Below are 18,298 nucleotides of genomic sequence, written 5' to 3' on the forward strand. Positions count from 1 at the left end.
TTCCAAGTATGAATGACTACCTAAAATCCCTATCATTTATGTATTTGGGGATGAAGTCATTGAAACCAGGAAGCATCAGCATTTCATGTATGAGTTTATCCATTTTTAATGTAACCAAAGGGATCACCTAAACATAAGGCTTTAGGAACCTATAAGTCTAACTGAAAGTCCTTCCCCAAGGAAGGCATGACTAGATAACAAAAATTTACAAAATAAAAGGGAGATAAGGCTAGATAATAATGTTTAAAATGTACAATCAAAAATTATATTTTATCAGAAGAACGACCAATTTAGCATAAAAGAGATGTTCTATCAAGAGCATAAGGCAGAGAAAGCTACAAGAATTTAGTAGGGTTAAAATAATACCACTTAAAAGAGACCTGGAGACTACATCTTGGAGACATGAGCATACAGGTACTTGGAGGGATGTTCTCCATTGAAAGACATGATTCATCATTCTTCACTATAGCTTGGAAGAAATATCCCTTAAGAATATCCCTTCCCTTCTTCTGATTCCATTTGCACAACTAGTTGTATCTTATTTCATCTTCCCAAGTATTTTAATCCAGGAAAAAATGTAGTCTAGTATTAAGCCCAATCATTGCTGCCATTGGAAAGACATTTGTCATTGTAAATGAACCCACTGGTATTCTAATAAATCTAACATTTGTGAGTTTTGTTTGAGATAATAGAAAATACAAATATTTGATCTTTGACCCCAGTTCCTGACAAAGGTCTTCTTAAACCCTTGTAAATCCTTAAGCAATAAGAGCACAAGGAGCATCTTTTGTCCTAATGAGGCAACTCTGGGTGGGCTCCTATATGGAGGCTGCTCCCCATAGACAAAGCCATGATTAGAAGCTTGGAATTTTCAGTCCCACCTCCCATTCTCCAGAGAGGAGAGCGTCTGAAAATGGAGTTAATAATTAGAAGGAAGTTTTTATAAAATCCTAACAGTATGGGGATTGGAGAAATTTCAGGTGGGTGAATCCATCCACATAATAAGAGGGTGACACCCCAACTCCACAGGGACAGAAGCTTCTGCACTCAGGATGCTCCCAGACCCATCTGATGTATCTCTTCATTTGGAAGTTCATCTGTATCCTTTATCATACATTTTACTTATCTTGTAAATTTTACTAAGTATTTCCCTGAGTTCTGTGAACTGCTCTAATAAATTAATTAAACCTGAGGAGGGAGTCATGGGAACCTCAAATTTATAGCTGGTCAGTCAGAATCATACAGGACACAACCTGGACTTATAATTGCTGTCTAAGGTGGGATGGGAACAGTCTTGTAGGACTGAGCCTTAACCTGTGGGATCTGACGCTATCTCCAGATAGTGTCAGAATGAGTTTAATTATAGGATACCCAGCTGGTGTCACAGAGAATTGCTTGTTGTGGGGAAAACATTTGGTGTCAGAGATGTGAGTGTGATAGTTGTGTACAATTAAAGGAGAAACATGGAAAGAATACTAGTTTGTTTTTTTCTCTGTACATGAGAGTGAGTTTGAAATCAGCATTATCTTTGAAGTTGTTGACAAAGTCACTTTTGTTGACTTGAAAATCCAAGAATTAGACCCTGGGGTATGAATCTGACATGGCCACCATTAAGGAAGTGACAGTCTTACCCCAGCTGCAAATCAAGACAATTGGCATGAGCTGGTCTAAAAGAATTTCTCCTGGGCACAGAAGTATTAAGCTCCACATAGAATGTGTCCACAAATATGAGATGGATTGCTGGAGGTTAGGAATTAGGACTTTAAGAACAGGTGAACATGAAGTCACAGGTGTGCTTACCGAGTCCTCCATGCAGACCAATTGTTGCTTTTCTCTCAGGGGGCAACATTTGGTGGCAGCAGCTGCCATGTTCTTCGTGAACATAATCAACTCTTGAGCAGATAGTTGTGGGGCTTTCTTAGTATAAAGGATTATGAGCCTGAAAGAATAATTTCCTCTTACTCCTGGCAATGACTATGTCCCTATGATGAAGAGTTCTAGATTTTCCTCAAAATTTGACAAGCTGTGGTTTAGGCTGAACAAAGCATTAAACTGGGTTTAATTCTTTTTAGTCTATTCCAATGGCCCAATAACTTCTCCTCTCACCTCACACATTGCTCTACCAGGGTCCATCAAAGATACTATGACAGCTAATTTGGATGATGGCTTCTGAAATAATTGTATACAAAGTCTATTAAAGATTGTACTGGTTGTCTATAATGTGTAGGAATAGGGGCTACAGCACTTAGTCCCTACTTTCATGGGGCTCACTCCCTACTGGGCAAGATAGCAGGTACCCTTGATGTAGAGAGAGGAGCACAGGGTGCTGTCGACGCACACGGAATGGCAAACAGTCGCAGCCCAGGCAGGTCAGGTAGGCCTCCCCAAGGAAATGGGATGTGTGCTGAGATCTAACAATAGCAAAAAATGAGCTGGGTGAAACAGAGTGAAAGTGGGAGGGGAGGCATTGAATGTGTTTATGGTTTGGTTTTGTGGGTTTTTTTTTTTTTTTGAGGGAGGCTGAAAATTGGGAATTGGAAACAGAAAAAGAAATCTCAGTTACAGAATCAGAATTGCATGATTTTTAGGGTAATGATAGTTGCCATATAAAGAATAAATGGAGGTGAGCAAGAAGCCATGTGAGGGAAGACACACTTTGAAGGCTATTCCAGAAATCCAGAGACAATGATAGCCTGAACTAGGAAGGCGGTGATGGGAACTGAGGGACATGAGAAAGATTTTTAAGGAGAAAGACTCTACAGACCAAGATTTGAAGACAACAAAAAGTCAGAATCAATCACTGGACTTTATATTAAAATGGAGTCAGGGAAATAACCTAGCTGTAACAGCCAATGAAACAAGCAACTTAATCCAGTGGTACTCAGAGTGTGACCCATAGACCAGTAGTATCAGCAGCCCTGGGAACTTATTAGAAATGCACATTCTCAGGCCCCATCCCAGACTCACTGAATCAGAAATTCTGGGGACAGGGCTGTATTTTAACAAATCCTCCAGAGGATTTGATTTTTTGCAGCATTCTACTTCTAAATAGACTATTACAGTAAGATCCTAAAGATTACTAAAAATTGTTTTTTTGTTTTTTATTTATCAATCTTTGAAATACATGAGTTTTACCAGTCTCTCTGCACACACGAGGTGTATGTATTCTCTCTGGCAAATGGCTAAGGTATCCATTTGTCTCTACCCTAGGTGGTGAAAATACTAAATTTGCTACAGGAACTGACTTGAAACTGACAAAGGGACCCAAGGCAGGGGCGCCTGGGTGGCTCATTTGGATGAGCGTCGGACTTCAGTTCAGGTCACAGCTGGTGAGTTTCAGCCTTGCATTGGGCTCTGTGCTGACAGCTTGGAGCCTGGAGCTTACTTCAGTTTCTGTGTCTCCCTGTTTCTCTGCCCCTCCCCTGCTTCCACTCTGTCCCTCTCTCTCTCTCTCTCAAAAATAAATAAACATTTAAAAAAAACCCTGCGTGCTAAGCCCCCCAAACTGAACGTGTGAAGGAGAGGTGTGAAGGAGAGGACCCCAAAGAGACTGCAGGAAGGCAGTCAAGAACTACTTGGATCCCTAACCTGTGGGAATTGACCAGAATTCTGGAACCGGGCCTGGAGAGCCAGGTAAAGGCACCAAAGGCTATATAGATATCTGTATTAGCAAGACAAAGATAGGTAGGTTAATTTTGAACTCACATTTTCCTTGGCCTCTGAGATTTTAAGGCTGGATATAGACTCATAGCTCGCAGCATCAGGAGTTAGCAAAAACTCACTAACAAACCTATAAACCTGGACAATATCTTTCAGCCATACCTGTCATGGAAGTTAGCTTCTCCTAATTTCTCACGTAAATTACAGTGATTTTTTTATACGCTCATGAGTTTCATGAACCACTCTTTGGAACATCTCTTTCTGGAAAATAAAGATAATCAGTGTTTATCACTGTAACAATATATCTTGAGGTAAGATTGCAAAACTGTCTTCTGTAATAGTTTAATGTAACTGTTTTCCTAAAACAATTTTTAAAGAAATATAGATACATATTAAGAAGTCATGGTTTAATAAAAACATCTACCAGACTTCAATAGAGTAAAGTACTCCACAAATACACATTGAAATGAATCAAATGGAATTCTCAGAACTAACTGCAAGTTCAAAGATTCTTCAACCATGCACATAAAACTCCAGTGTGAAAATACAAGCAACCTTCCAGGCTCACCTCTTCATTAAGACGACTGGTTGTCATCTTAACTAGTGAGACACAGTGCACCTGATCCTCATAAGCAGTGTTTGTTACAGTGAAAAATTTACCAGATTTGCAAACTGTTTACCTGGATTTCACCCTTAGCCTTGATTTCACTGCCTGTGTGATACTGAGCAAGTCTTTTAAACCTTCTAAAACTCAATACTATCATCCATAAAATGTAGTTAATAGTTCTGGCATTTCCTATGTTTCTGGGCTGGTGTCAGGATCAAATAGGACACTGGTTGTAAAGTTGCTTCGTAAACTCCAAACATCCATGCTCCTGTTATTAGCATTCATGCTTATGCTATTATTATAATGACTATTGTGGAGGTCTACTAGGAATGCTCCAAAAGGGTGCTCACCTACAGGGGACTAAATTACCTTCATTGATCCTTCTCTCTGGAAACAGAAAGATGGTAAATGTACCTGTCTGAGCCCAGACAGGAAGAGGAATGCCTTCATTCCTCCACCAACACTCCACCCTCTGTAAACACTTAAACCATTGTTTAGAATAACAAAAGCCAGAACCACTTGGCTCCTGGTAATCCATGGCTAAGTGATCATCTGGTCTGATTTGTAAGGTCACCTGCTTTTTTCATGTCAAATGCGTAACAGAACTTCTGCCTGTAAACAACATGATTTGGCCTGAAATAGGAACAGTTTTCAGGACTGCTTAGTGAAAAGAAACTATCAACCTTCTTATATCCTAATACACTGCGCTTCCATGCTACTGGCTACTGTGCCCAGGAGACACTCATTAGAAGAGGAGATTGCACAGAGAAGGTTTCTTGAAACGCAGAATGTTCAAGATAGTGACTCATACACAGAATTGCTACAGTATGACGATGTGGCCTTTGGCTTAGATGAAAATCATATTTCTTGTTTAGTGTTTGCAATTAACAAGAATACATACAATCATTTTACAAAATATGGCGCCACTAACAGCACTGGAATTTTCCCATATTTGTAATAATTTCCAAGTAAAAAGTTAAAAAATAAAAAGGAATTTACCCCAGGGCTATAGCATTCCAGAGGATTTTCTAATTTACAGCATTTTCCCAGTAAATTTTGATATACTGTATCCACTCTTAAAATCACAGAAACTGCCAATTCTGAATGTCTTCTTGAATATTCATATAGGAACCTATATCCATATGAAACAGATAATAAACAGTAAATTTCAAAAATCATGAGTGTTCTTTAAAAAGCCAATTAGGATTATAAAATTTATTCAATATTTAAACTGATTTTAGGCATTTGGAAACGTCAGGAGGATGGCAGGGAGGTTTTACTGACTTATTTTGATATAAGGAAACCAAATCAATAATATAATGTGATTTTTCCAAAATCACAAAGGATTGGGTGTCAGATTCAGAATCTGAAACTAAAACAATCTGACTGGCTGATGGGTTCCTGCCTCAGGAACTTTTATGAGAAATTAATTTCAAGTGTTTGGATGAGAGCACATTTTTCTCAATCATCTTCGAGGCTACATTTTAGAAGTATTAGAATTTTTTTTGGAAGAAAATGCCAGCTAGGGTTTAAATCACCGTCTTCCCCTCTTGTCCAGAGAAACTTTCAAGCTTAAGTAGTCTAAGCATAATCTACACATTCTTCTGTGTTATAAGAAAGAGAAATTTCACTCTAGGATATTTACAAAGGAATCACAGAATCACAGGAAGCAACCTTGAAGTGATCTTATCTGCCCACCACAGTTTATAGCTGGAACACTAGAGCCTGAGGAAATTGAGTGCCTTGGCCTACATTCCAAAGCTTATGCATGACAAAGCTAGGCTTGGAACTCTGCTCTTCCAAACTCATAGTTTACTGTGATTTCCACTAGGACATTGAGCCTATCCACTTTTCCAGTACCAAATGCAAGTTTAGGAATGACTGGTTTCAGGCAGTAACATTTGCTTTTATAAGCCATATCAAATGTAATTTTGGAAATCTAGCTAAAGTTATTCTACAAAGATCTTTGAAGAAAACTCAAACTCGCATGCTTTGTTGGAGTTTAGTTGCTCCAATTAATGCTTCACAAAGTGACTTTGGAAAGGCTTCAATCACACAGCAATATAGTTTTAATATAACATATTGGAATCAATTTGTCTTGCACGAATTAATATGCATTTCTGAATGAACACTGGAGACGTTAATATTCCATCTCTCTAATCTTTAAATGCCACACCATGGCTTCGGTAGTAGGTATTAAGTTAATTAGAATAGAAGAGCTGACCCGATATACCAATCTGAAGCCCTTAGAGAGGGGTCCCTTCAAGCCAAACTTGCAAACACTTGACCCTCACTGTGTTTTTAAAATTATCTGTATCGGTCTTCAACATTTAAAAATCAAACAATTTCCAGCTTCTTTCAAAATGTGGGAGACCCAGCCGCCCAAAGCCTGCATCCCGTCTGCCAACAGGCGGCTAGAGCTGGACAAATAGCTGCCAACTTTTGACTCCACAAAGTCCCTCCCCTTGGTCACCGTTCCCGTGTAGCCACCCGTGTGCAGCATGGTCTAGCCTCTGTCATCATTCAAGTTCACAACTCTCCCCCAAAATGCCTAAGTATAGTGTCCCATCACTAAGATTTTACAAAAAAAAAAAAAAAAAAAAAATATATATATATATATATATATATATATATATATATATTACTCTTGGAGGAAATCATCTTGCTCCTCAGTGAATTGTTTGCATACAAATCGGTCTTCTGTAAACCTGCTGAGTGGCAAGGATGAAAGATCAGGTTGGTCATCATTTTCTGAGTTGATAATGCATTCCCCTCGGAATGGCACGGGCAGCGCACAGCAGGGCGTGATTTTACCGGAGAGGATCAACTGTCTGGAACAGGTATAGTTCATAAGCTGGCTCTATAAGACATAAAAAGGAGTAGTTATTTTTGATGACTTCATTCTGAACATATTTATTTTTATTGTTCTACTAAAAAGCCAGAAAAAAACTTAGCATTGCTCTTTTCTTGGCAAATTGAGAGACCAAAAAGGTCATCTATATTGACTTGTTCGAATAAGGAAAGCTTCTCTATTTGATCTTCTTCAAGTGTCACAAGCTTTTTATAACATCTTTAAAGAACTTAAAGGGAAACAGACACAGCAATAGTGTCCCTGGTTTAGCCCCACAAAATACAAATAAAGAGAAGAGTTTTATTGTCCTGCTATAGTCGTTATTATTTCAGGATTCCAGTTCAGAAAACATTTTGTCTTTGTCATTTGTCATATGTATTATCATATAACTATTATGCTTACATAGTTAACATATTTACTTACACATATACACAAATATTATGTGTATGGGTGTATGAATAAGCTAATCTCTACACTGAAGAAACAATCTAATTAGAGTCAAATAATTAAACAACAATCAAAATGCAGTATAATAGAAGTTGTAAGACAAGTGCCTATGTGATACTTTGGAAGAAAAAAGTTTGGCAAGCCAGACTGGATGGAGGTCAGAGTGAAAATTTTAAATAATTTGAGTCTTGAAGGACATATAAACTTAATTGGAAACCAATAGAGGAAGAACATTATAAAATAATTAATCTTTATACATAAAAATCTTGGAAGTGAGAGAATATGACATATTTGGGAAAATGACATATAGAATATTTGGAGGATTTTGAGAAAATGTTGTTGAGAAATGACAGGGCTTACTCTGGAAAACAGTATGGAAGTGCTTCAGAAAGTTGAAAATAGAACTACAATATGACCCAGCAACTGCACAACTAGGTATTTACCCAAAAGATACAAAAATACTAATTCAAAGGGACACATTCACCCCAATGTTTATAGCAGCATTATTTACAATAGCCAAGATATGGAAGCAGCCCAACTATCCATCAATAGATGAATAAAGATGGTATGGTGTAAGTATACAATGGAATATTATTCAGCCATAAGCAATCTAAAGATAGTTAAAATTAAGAAATCTTTTCATATGATTCACCAGAGAACAAGTTAAATGAAAATCAAATGATCACCCCAAAAAGACAAAAGAATGCTTACTAATGATCAAAAACCATCCTAATTAAAAACAAACCATCTCTAAAATAGACTGGAAAATCTTTTAACACATAAACAACATCTTTGTCAAGTCAGCAAGTTTATTTATTTATTTACTTTTTAATGTTTATTTATTTTTGAGGAGAGAGAGACACAGAGTATGAGCAGAAGGGCAGAGAGAGAGGGAGACACAGAATCTGAAGCAGGTTCCAGGCTCTGCTGTCAGCGTATAGCCCCATGCGGGGCTCAAACTTAAAAACGGTGAGATCAGACCTTGGCCGAAGTCGGAGGCTTAACCAACTGAGCACCCAGGCGCCCCAAGCCAGTAACTTTAAACCTGTGTCCATGAAAGTCTGGACAAAGGAATACCAGAGGAGTCCACGGTTATTTTATATTGTTTGTGAACACTAGCCAATACAACAAAATCATTTAAGACTCTTCTAGCATTCTTGACATGGTGGAGAACTATAAATGGAGCCGTTCTGGAGTTACAGGTTTGGCGCAGGTATTATTTATGTGTTAAAGGATATTAGACATTTTGTTTTGTTTTATTTTAATTATGATTGATTTCCCCCAAGTTCACCTAATCCCACAAATAACATTCTCATAGTCTGTCCTGAAAAGCCAGGTCTCCTTCTAAGTATGCAGGGTAGTGTTCTTTTTTTTTTTAATTTTTAAAAAATATTTATTTACTTTTGAGGGAGGGGGAAACAGAGAGAGGGAGACACTGAACCCGAAGGAGGCTCCAGGCTCTGAGCTGTCAGCACAGAGCCTGATGCAGGACTCGAACTCACGAACTATGAGAACGTGACCTGAGCTGAAGTCTGGACGCTTAACCGACTGAGCCACCCAGGCGCTCCAGGTAGTGTTTCTTCCAGCCGCAGCTGAGAGTGTTCCCACACAGAGAGTAACTCACGAACAGCATCACGTTGTCTCCAGGATGGAACTGGCAGTAGCAGCTGCCACCTGTCCCAATGGCAGGGCTGATATGGCACTGATATGACAATCACAATAGCTACCAAAGAAAGCTGTCGTCTAAGCCCACTCTACTCTAGCAAAGTAAACTTTTGAGGACTTGAGGACATAGAATCCTAGGGATCTACTGAGTGTCTATGCAGTGACTTTCTATTTTAATTTCAGTTGTTACCCACATCCCTTAATCTTTGGATGGGGACTAAACCAGTTGGGGGTGGGGACCCCTGCCCATACGAGTATGGATTTCCCCATGAAATTATGAGATTAGTCCTGGGTTTTATTTATCATGATAAATATTAATCTATTTTCTAACTTGCAGAATGACTAGGAACATGACTTCCAGCTTGTGATTTACTAAAGCCTTATCGGACTTTTGGCAGTTAGAGATTACATTTGGATGAGGGGCAGGTGAGTTCTCTGGTGTCCATGCCCCCAGGCCCCAGACCCACAGCTTTGTCCTGGTGCTTCCTTTTTCTCCCAGGCTGATGTGGATAGAGCACTGGGAGGCTGCAATTCCGGGACTTGTTTGAGACTCAGAGATGAATAAGATACAATCCCAGTTCGGAAGAAAACTAGAGGTCAGCTCTAAAAATTAAAGAATAACAGAAGAAAGTGAAGACAGGATAAGGGAGAAAGGACAAGAGGGAGGAAGAAGGGACAGAAGGAGGAAAGTAGTGGGGAGGGAGGAAGGAAAAAATTCTTGCCTGAGCTGGGAAGACAGATGAGGAGAAACACTACTGGTCATTTTACTGGAAATGTTGAGAAATGATAATTACTCTTTTAGATTCATTATGTACCTCTGTCACCTTTCTTTAAGAATTGCAAGGGGTTGTGTAGGTTTGTTTATATATTTTGAGTGGGGGAGGAGCAAAGAGAGAGGGAGAGAATCCCAAGAATCCCCTATGCAGGGGCTCCAACCTATAAACTGAGATCATGACCTGAGCCGAGAAGTTAGAGGCTTTAATGCACTAAACTACCCAGGTTCCCCAAGAATTACAAGGTTGGTTTTTTTTTTTTTGAGAGAGAGAGGGTGCAAGTGAGCAAGGGGGAGAATGAGGGAGAGAGAGCAAGAGCGATAGAGAGAATCCCACAAGGGGCAGAAAAAGAGAAAGAGAGAGAACAAGAGGGAGAAGAGGGGCTCACGAGAATGGGGCTTGTGTTTTACCTGAAGTGGGGCACGAACTAATGAACCATGAGATGGGAAACCATGAGGAGAAACACTACTGGTCATTCTACTGGAAATGTTAAGAAATGATAATTACTTTTTTAGATTCATTATGTACCTCTGTCACCTTTCTTTAAGAAGGAGCTTTGAGCTGAGCCAAAGTCAGATACTTAATGACTGAGCCAGCCAGGCGCCCAAGAATTACAAGTTTTTAAAAGTCTGAAGTGAGTTTTACGAAAGGGGAGGCTCTCACCCTGCCAAGTACACAGGCTACCACATCTCCTTCACAACAAGTCTGATGCAGATTTTTAACATCCACAGACAGTTTGGCAATTTCAGAAAAGTTGGCTTTTGGTTGTTTTTTAGTCAGCAGAACCAGTTCCCTGGGGGGAGAAAAAAAAAAAAAAGAAGTGTATTTGAAACTGTATTTTGAGTTCAATGCTTTCTAAAATTAGTTCCAGTTCATTGAGTAACCAAAATAATGGAAACACATTTGCAAATGTAGGATGAAGAGAGTATGTTTTAAATGCTTTCTATTTCTTCAACGATAGCACTCAGAGCCACGCAAAGATCTAAATCACAAAACAAACACCATTCAATTCATAATCATGCAAGATATAGTCATTTTCATCATTTAAATTATCGCTTAAAGAAGCTGAGTTGCTTAGATGGGTAATTTGGAAATTTATCTGACCCAACTTTGTAAGCAAAAATCTTCATCACAAAGAAAACAATTGAGTCTTGGGTCTCCCTTGCCTGTCCTTGTGAACAGGTGAGTGGCACCCCTGATATTTCCCTGGCAATAGGGAAAACCGGCTGCCTTATAAGGAGAACTAAGCCTCCACACAGCCCAAGTCGTCCCAAATTGGCAAAGAAGGTGATATAAGAAAAGATACATCTGGGCCAAGCAAGGGGCACACGGAGTAACATCAAATTCTCACTCCACACTCTTCCATCCCCACCCCAAAACATCACTAGATTTTTCTGTTCTTTTTTTTTTCTTTTAAGTTTATTTATTTTTGAGAGGGGGGTGCAGACAGAGAGGGAGACACAAAATCTGAAGCAGGCCCCAGGCTCTAAGCTGTCAGCACAAAGCCTGATGCGGGGCTTGAAATCACAGACTCTGAGATCATGACCTGAGCCAAAGTTGACACTTAACTGACTGAGCCACCCAGGCGCCCCTAGATTTTTCTGTTCTGCGACACTGTAGCCAAAACCTGTCCTATCTTCCCAGAGCAAAGAATACATTTTGTCTTCCAGCCTTTATCATGCAGAGCAATTAAGTGCCTGCACCTGAACGGACAGAATCTTTTGTGCGCTAAGCCAGAGACTAAGGGATCTGAGCAGATGGAAGAAAGGATGGATGAGGAATGTGCGGTTTCAAGCCCTGCTTTATGCGCCCCATTGAACGGGCAGGTAGCATCCGCATAGAGAAAGGAATCAGATTTGTATTGAAAGACATTATTAAATGAAAGAAAAATGATTTTTTGACCAGAATGGAGTGCTTGGGTGGCTCAGTCGGCTGAACTGAACTGAAGCATTCGACTTCAGCTCAGGTCCTGCCCTCACAATTCATGAACTTGAGCCCTGCTTTGGGCTCTGTGCTAATAACTGGCTTCAGATTCTGTGTCTCCCTCTCTCTCTCTTCCAGTCCCCTGCTTGTGCTCTCTCTCTTTCTCAAAAATAAATAAACTTTAAAAAAAAAAGAAAGAAAGAAAGAAAGAAAAGTGATTTTTCAGATGAGTTTGATCAAATGGGGTGAGCTAACAGCGACAAAGTTCACATATCTCAATCGGTAACTTACACTGCTTTTGATACTTTGTGGTTGAATTTAATCCCAATTTCACATAAATGGTGATGCCTTAAAGATATTTCTCTAATGTATCTCCTGATGGGTTCTAACTGTAATTAGAAAAACAACTGATCAAAGAAATGTGGTAGTAATAGAAAAAGTTAATCTTGTCATTAGTAAATAATAAAGAAAAGTAAAAATTGTGTATCTTAAAATTAGAAAAAGTCCTTATTGTTTTATTTAAAAGATACAAAATGCAAAAGCACAATGTGGTTGATTGGTTTTATAAAATAGCATCTCAATTCCCAGAGATCACTTGTTCTAGAACCTCAAAGCTTTAGAATATAAAGAAGACAACAAAGTGAGCAAACAAAAGTCCAGAGAGCACTAGAATAAATTTCGACAATGTCTTATAGTTGTATTTTATTTTTATTCAGGTTACTAGCTCTGTCATCTGGAACATGTCTCCTACTGCTTATCTAAAATACATGCTCCTGGGGCGCCTGGGTGGCTCCGTCAGTTAAGCATCCGACTTCGGCTCAGGTCATGATCTCGAGGTTTGTGAGTTCAAGCCCCACGTTGGGCTCTGTGCTGACAGCTCAAAGCCTGGAGCCTGCTTCAGAGTCTGTGTCTCCCTCTCTCTCTGACCCTTCCCCACTCATGCTCTGTTTCTCTCTGTCTCAATAATAAATAAAAATAATTTAAAAAGTTAAAAAAATAAAATAAAAAGCATGCCCCAGTTTTGCAGTATACATTAATGAAGTTCTCCCCCGCCCCCCAAATATATCCACAGGTTTTAATCGAGGGTTTTTTCTTTGGAAACTATCCCAGATAAATTCATTGAAATGAATAAAAACACAATTATGCAAAGAGGAGAACATGCATGTCTTGTTATGATAGCAAAAATTTGGAGACCAATAAAATGTCTCAACAAGAGAGTAATGGCAAGGTAAATAATGGCATATTAATTTTGACAAAATGTTGACTTTTAGTAAAAAGTTGGTATGTTTAAATCTCAGATCAAAACTGTATCTTCAATGTGATCACACAATGCACAAAATAAAATCTGTGAATGGAAAAATGAATAAAAGGATATATACCAAAATCGGTATCTCTGTGTGGTGGACATATTAGTAATATTTTAAAATTTCAGAATAATTCTGTATTTTTGCTTAAAACATTATAATGACCATAGATTAGTTTTACTTTGGGTAAAACTGTACTTTACAGTGCTGCTCTTAAGGACAAGTTAGAAAAATATACAAAGGCAATATTCAAACCACAAAACTGGCACAATAATTATAATTTAATTTAATAATTATGATTAAATATAACTAATTATATTTTTATAGTTACTTACACATATAATTATTGCTTTTGTCCTTATTTTGTTGTATTATACCCATTTAAAATCTAATACAAACAAGCCTAGACACTTCTTCATGAGAGCGTCTCTGAAGACTTAACTCATAAATCACATTCTCTGATCATAGACACAATTGTTACACACTTGGTTATATAATTTTCTCTGAGGAAGAAGCAAGAACCATGGGGAACAGGCATCCCAGAAGCAGCAATACCGGAAAGATCACAAAGTGGGGGAGAGGATGGAAGAACTCTTGGGTAATTTACAGGAGCATGTTTTACATTAAGAAAAATTCTCCACTGAGAAGGGTTAAGATTAAGAAAACTTTGTAACTTAAAAGAGCAAGCATAAGTTACTTAAAAAAACTAACCTCCACAAAAAAATTCATTCTTTAGAAATATAAAGTAATGAGACACAAAACTGCATGATCTTTTATTTTTTGTTGTTTTTAATTAATATAAAACTGAAAGAAAAAGAAGACTGTCCTGCTTAGGAACTCAGAATTGGCTCACTAAGGGACAAATAGAAAAGGAGGTAAGAAATACACATATAAAGAGCTTTAGTGATAATAGCTCTAATTATTGAGTACTTAGCATATGCCAATAATGTATCTTCAGATACATTATTTCCCATACTAGATAGTTGATGGTGAGCTCAATAGGAAGTACAGGTGTAGAGGAATAGAGAAATAGGAGTTTGAGGAATATGAAATAAATTTGCACTGAGAAAATCAGAACAAATTAGCACTGTATTTAGTCTTGAGGAATTCATCAAATGACTATCAAACTGCTACTCATTTAAATACAACTTTTGGAAAATCCATCTAATGCCCTTTCTAGTAAAGATGGTCATTTTATGTTGATATTTAGAACCTGTAATGAGCATGAATAAAAAGTACTTTTATCATAGAACTGTTTAATGAAGGAGAAAAGGCCACGTGGTTATAATTTAAGTGGTAGGCTGTATTTTCCAAAGATGACTCCAACAATATCTTCCATCCCGTGTTCTCCTTACAATGAGACTTTGACAATCAACAGGTACACTATATACTCTCCACTTCAAACCAGCGAGGTGTTTCAACCAATAGAGTATGACAGAAGTTAATTCTGAAGCTAGGTTATAAACATACAACTTCTGCTTTATCCACTAGAATACTCATTCTTGAAGATTTTGGCCATTTGTAAGCCCTGAGGCTACCATGCTGTGAGGAATCCTGAGCCAGCAGGGCAGAGAGACCACATGGAGAGCACCGCCTGCCCCCCCCCGCCCCCCCCACCTGAGATTACATGAAAAGAAAAAGATGTTGAACTAGCCCCCAGGTGCTTCGGTCCCCCAGATTCCTAGATCCAGCCATTGTTTGACTACAACCACAAGAAAGATGAGCCAGAACAGCCCAGTTGAGCCCTTCCCAAACTGGCCCACAGACATCATGAGAGATAATAAAATGATTGCTGTCTTCTTGAATCAATAAATGTTGGGGTGTTTTGTTATGCAACAATAGTAACTAGAGTATTAAATATTTATAATGAAATGATGTCTATGCTAAATGATGCTTTTCAGATTTTATTGACAACATGAATTGCCTAGGTATCTTGTTAAAATGAAATCTTATTTAGCAGGTTTGGAGAAGAGCTTCAGATTCTGCATTTCCAACAAGCTGCCAGGTGGTACACAGGCTTCTGGTCCACAGTTCACCCTTTGCATAACAAGGCTCTAAATAACAGTTGACATACAAATATTTTACCTTTATCTGGAAGCATTCAGTCTTATTTTCCTCTTGGCAACATGACTGAATAGCTGTCTCATAGCAAGCAGACATGGTCAGAAGAGTGGGTCCATACAAGAATGGATGTTTTCTAGATGTTTCATAAATATACCTGTAATTTGGCAATTAAAGAATTGTATAATTTAGAATTCAAGAACAGGTGTCAACACTGTTTCCTAAAAACATAGGATTCTTTTTGTTTTGTTGACCTGAAACTTCTAGAATTTCATGGTGAAAGAGATGAGTAACAGTATACGTAAATGCATCACATGTTTACGTCACTATGGACAGATCAACTGTGAAGTTAATCAGACATTTTCTGAATGCCCATGAAGTGACCAACTGTAACTACCAGGCTAGTGGGGAAAGAACAAGTCATTAAAACCTGTCACTTTATATCAGGAATAGAAGCCAGAAGAGTCCAAAAGTCCAAGCTGAATTGTAAATGCGTGATTGTACAGCTGGTGCAGGAGGATTCAATTTAGGAGCTATTGGTGGGGATGGAGGAGTCTCTCAAGATCATCTGGAAGTTCTTTCTAGACAAGGAAAGTTAATGTCGCTGTCCTCCCAGATGTGTCCTCAGTATTTGGTTTTGTTACTAAATCCCCAGTCTTTATTTCCTTCTCAAGTTTATTCATTCTTCATACTCATAGAGCCTGGGCTTCAGGTCTGCCTTTCACTTATAATTATATCTCCTATTTTTGCAAAGTTTGTTCAAAATACCCCACAGACACACATGCAAAACTACTCAACAAAATGACATTACAGGCAAAACCTGTCTCGATGCTCACAAAAATCCATTTTATTTTCCTGTTGCACAGGGAGAATCTTTTTCCAGCCTCCCTTCCAGTTAGATCGGGAACATGTAACTGAGTTCTGGATGATAAAATATAAATGAATGTGCTCTACAACACTTTGAAGTATGGATGTTAATGTCTTAGCCCAGTTCCCTATTCTCTTTTTCTCTCTCACAGTAACCTTGGAAACATATGCTCCAGATAATACAGAGATGGAAATATCTTGCATTCTTGAATTACCACCTGGAGAAGAATTGTCAAGAACTAGCTAAGTTAGAGAGAGATGAGCTTCAAAGTGTCAGAGTAGCCAATTAAAACAAATTAAAAGTAACACTTAAGACTTTAATCACTTATGAGTATAGTATGAGCAAGAGGTTGAACTGGAGAAAGTGCTGACTCCCCACCCTGTCCCCTTGTCCATTTTCGCCCCATGGACCTGCACCACTCAAGGATCAGGTAGATCCTTGTGGATGCAGGGATGGCTTACACCTGAAGGAGTCCCAAACGAAAGGCTCTTGTGGTTTTAAGAACACTGGGACAGAGGGAAGGGGAAGGGAAAGTCTGAGAGTTGGAAAGCTTCGAGTGCTGAGCTAATATGCACTAAATTCTCTCCAAGTTTTTCCCTTCATCTCTTCCCCCGCCCATTAGAAAGTCTTAACAGAGGCACTTGGCTAGGAATGAAGCTAGGCACAAAAACATGGCCAGTTTAGGGGAAGGAAGGGACTGAGTCCTTGACCACAACTCCTTCAATGACTGAAATGTATTTTACCCCAGTCTGGCATGGGAAGGGAAGCTTTACCCCATGAGGCATGTCATCTGTAATTGCCTATTGTCAGGCCTGAAAGAAATCATGCTCAGGATTCAGCCAGGAGCCAGACTCTTCAACAGTCACCAAAGAGAACCACCCAATTTAGACTGTGATATGAACAAGAAATAAATCTTTACTGAATAAAGCCAAAGCCAATACTTAGGATTTTAGGATTTATTTCTAAGCATAGGATTTACTTGTGCCTTGATTATTGTAATACTATCCTTAATAAAAGTTTAAGATGTAATGTCCATAAAGTAGGCCTATATCACTGGAAAAATGATGACACCAGAAAACCAGATGTTTAACATTAAAGGATAATGGAGGAGGTGATAGATAGAACAGGGACTTGGTTCCTGTTTTAACTTCCTCCCATGCCCAGTTCCTTGGATAACACATAAATCTTTATTCCTGCAGCTTCTTTATAACTCCAATTCCTATTAGGATACCAGCTAAGGACACAGCTTTAGCAACCATTGAAGTCAAACGAGAAGTTGGTATTGTTGTCTTCCCTGAAATGATTGCAAAAACAATTATATTTCATGACAAATGACCAAGGAAATGCCTAAAATATTTGAAGAGAAACATTTGAAGAGAAATTCCACCAAGTCTAGAAAACAAAATCACAACCAAGAAGATGGCTAGAGTTTCTGGAGTCAGGGACTATATCCATATGTGACTTCATCAGAAGAGTATTTCTTGCTACTCTCTGAAGCTTAGGGCCAGATGGAGAACAGTGGTGCCATAATGAAAAATGAGAGATTTTGCAAGAGACCTGAAGCACTAACCAAACAGAGACCTTATTTAACAACTGATGTGTGTAGCAATCCTGTGGTAACATTTGCTTTTGGTTAAAAATACAAAATATTTTCTTGTTGGTGGATGACCAAGGTGGTGGCTGTTAGAGTTGTTTACCAAGTATTTCCAGCTCCCCTCCTTTCAGGCAAGTGGTAGGACTATACATTCCCAGCCCCTCTGAAGTGAGGTAAGAATGTGACTTGCTGGTTAATGATGTGTGAGTAGAAATGATGAGTGTTTCTCCCAAAGAAGCTTAAGAAGCAGCGCATGATTCACTATCATCTTCTTTCCTTAACATAGTAATCAAAGAAGCAAATATTGGGTCTTTCTCAACTTAGGTCTCTACGTGACTATGATAATCAGGCCTCCTACCAGTCTGCATTGGACAGATAATATGAGTGGGAAAAAAAATGTTATATTGAGCTGCTGAAAATTAAACATTATTTGCTACCATACTAAATTTAACTTATCTTTTTGCTCTTTAAAAACCTATAAGAGAAAAAAATCATCTACAAATCATAGAGGGGGGAAATAGGCCAAATAATGGAACTAACCATCA

At 38.5% G+C, this 18,298-nt stretch overlaps 1 protein-coding gene across 1 annotated transcript in view; it reads right to left on the bottom strand.

The window, feature by feature from the left end:
* Positions 1-18,298, bottom strand: part of LOC115283328 (alpha-fetoprotein-like) — a 44,377-nt gene that overhangs the window by 16,192 nt on the left and 9,887 nt on the right. The window contains 8 exon segments of the mRNA XM_029929636.1: positions 1,801-1,939; positions 3,823-3,875; positions 3,877-3,921; positions 5,267-5,399; positions 6,913-7,127; positions 10,667-10,796; positions 12,218-12,315; positions 15,316-15,448. Coding sequence (XP_029785496.1) covers positions 1,801-1,939; positions 3,823-3,875; positions 3,877-3,921; positions 5,267-5,399; positions 6,913-7,127; positions 10,667-10,796; positions 12,218-12,315; positions 15,316-15,448 — 946 coding nt within the window.

The sequence above is a fragment of the Suricata suricatta genome, chromosome 1, assembly GCF_006229205.1.
Source record: "Suricata suricatta isolate VVHF042 chromosome 1, meerkat_22Aug2017_6uvM2_HiC, whole genome shotgun sequence".
NCBI classification, from domain to species: domain Eukaryota; kingdom Metazoa; phylum Chordata; class Mammalia; order Carnivora; family Herpestidae; genus Suricata; species Suricata suricatta.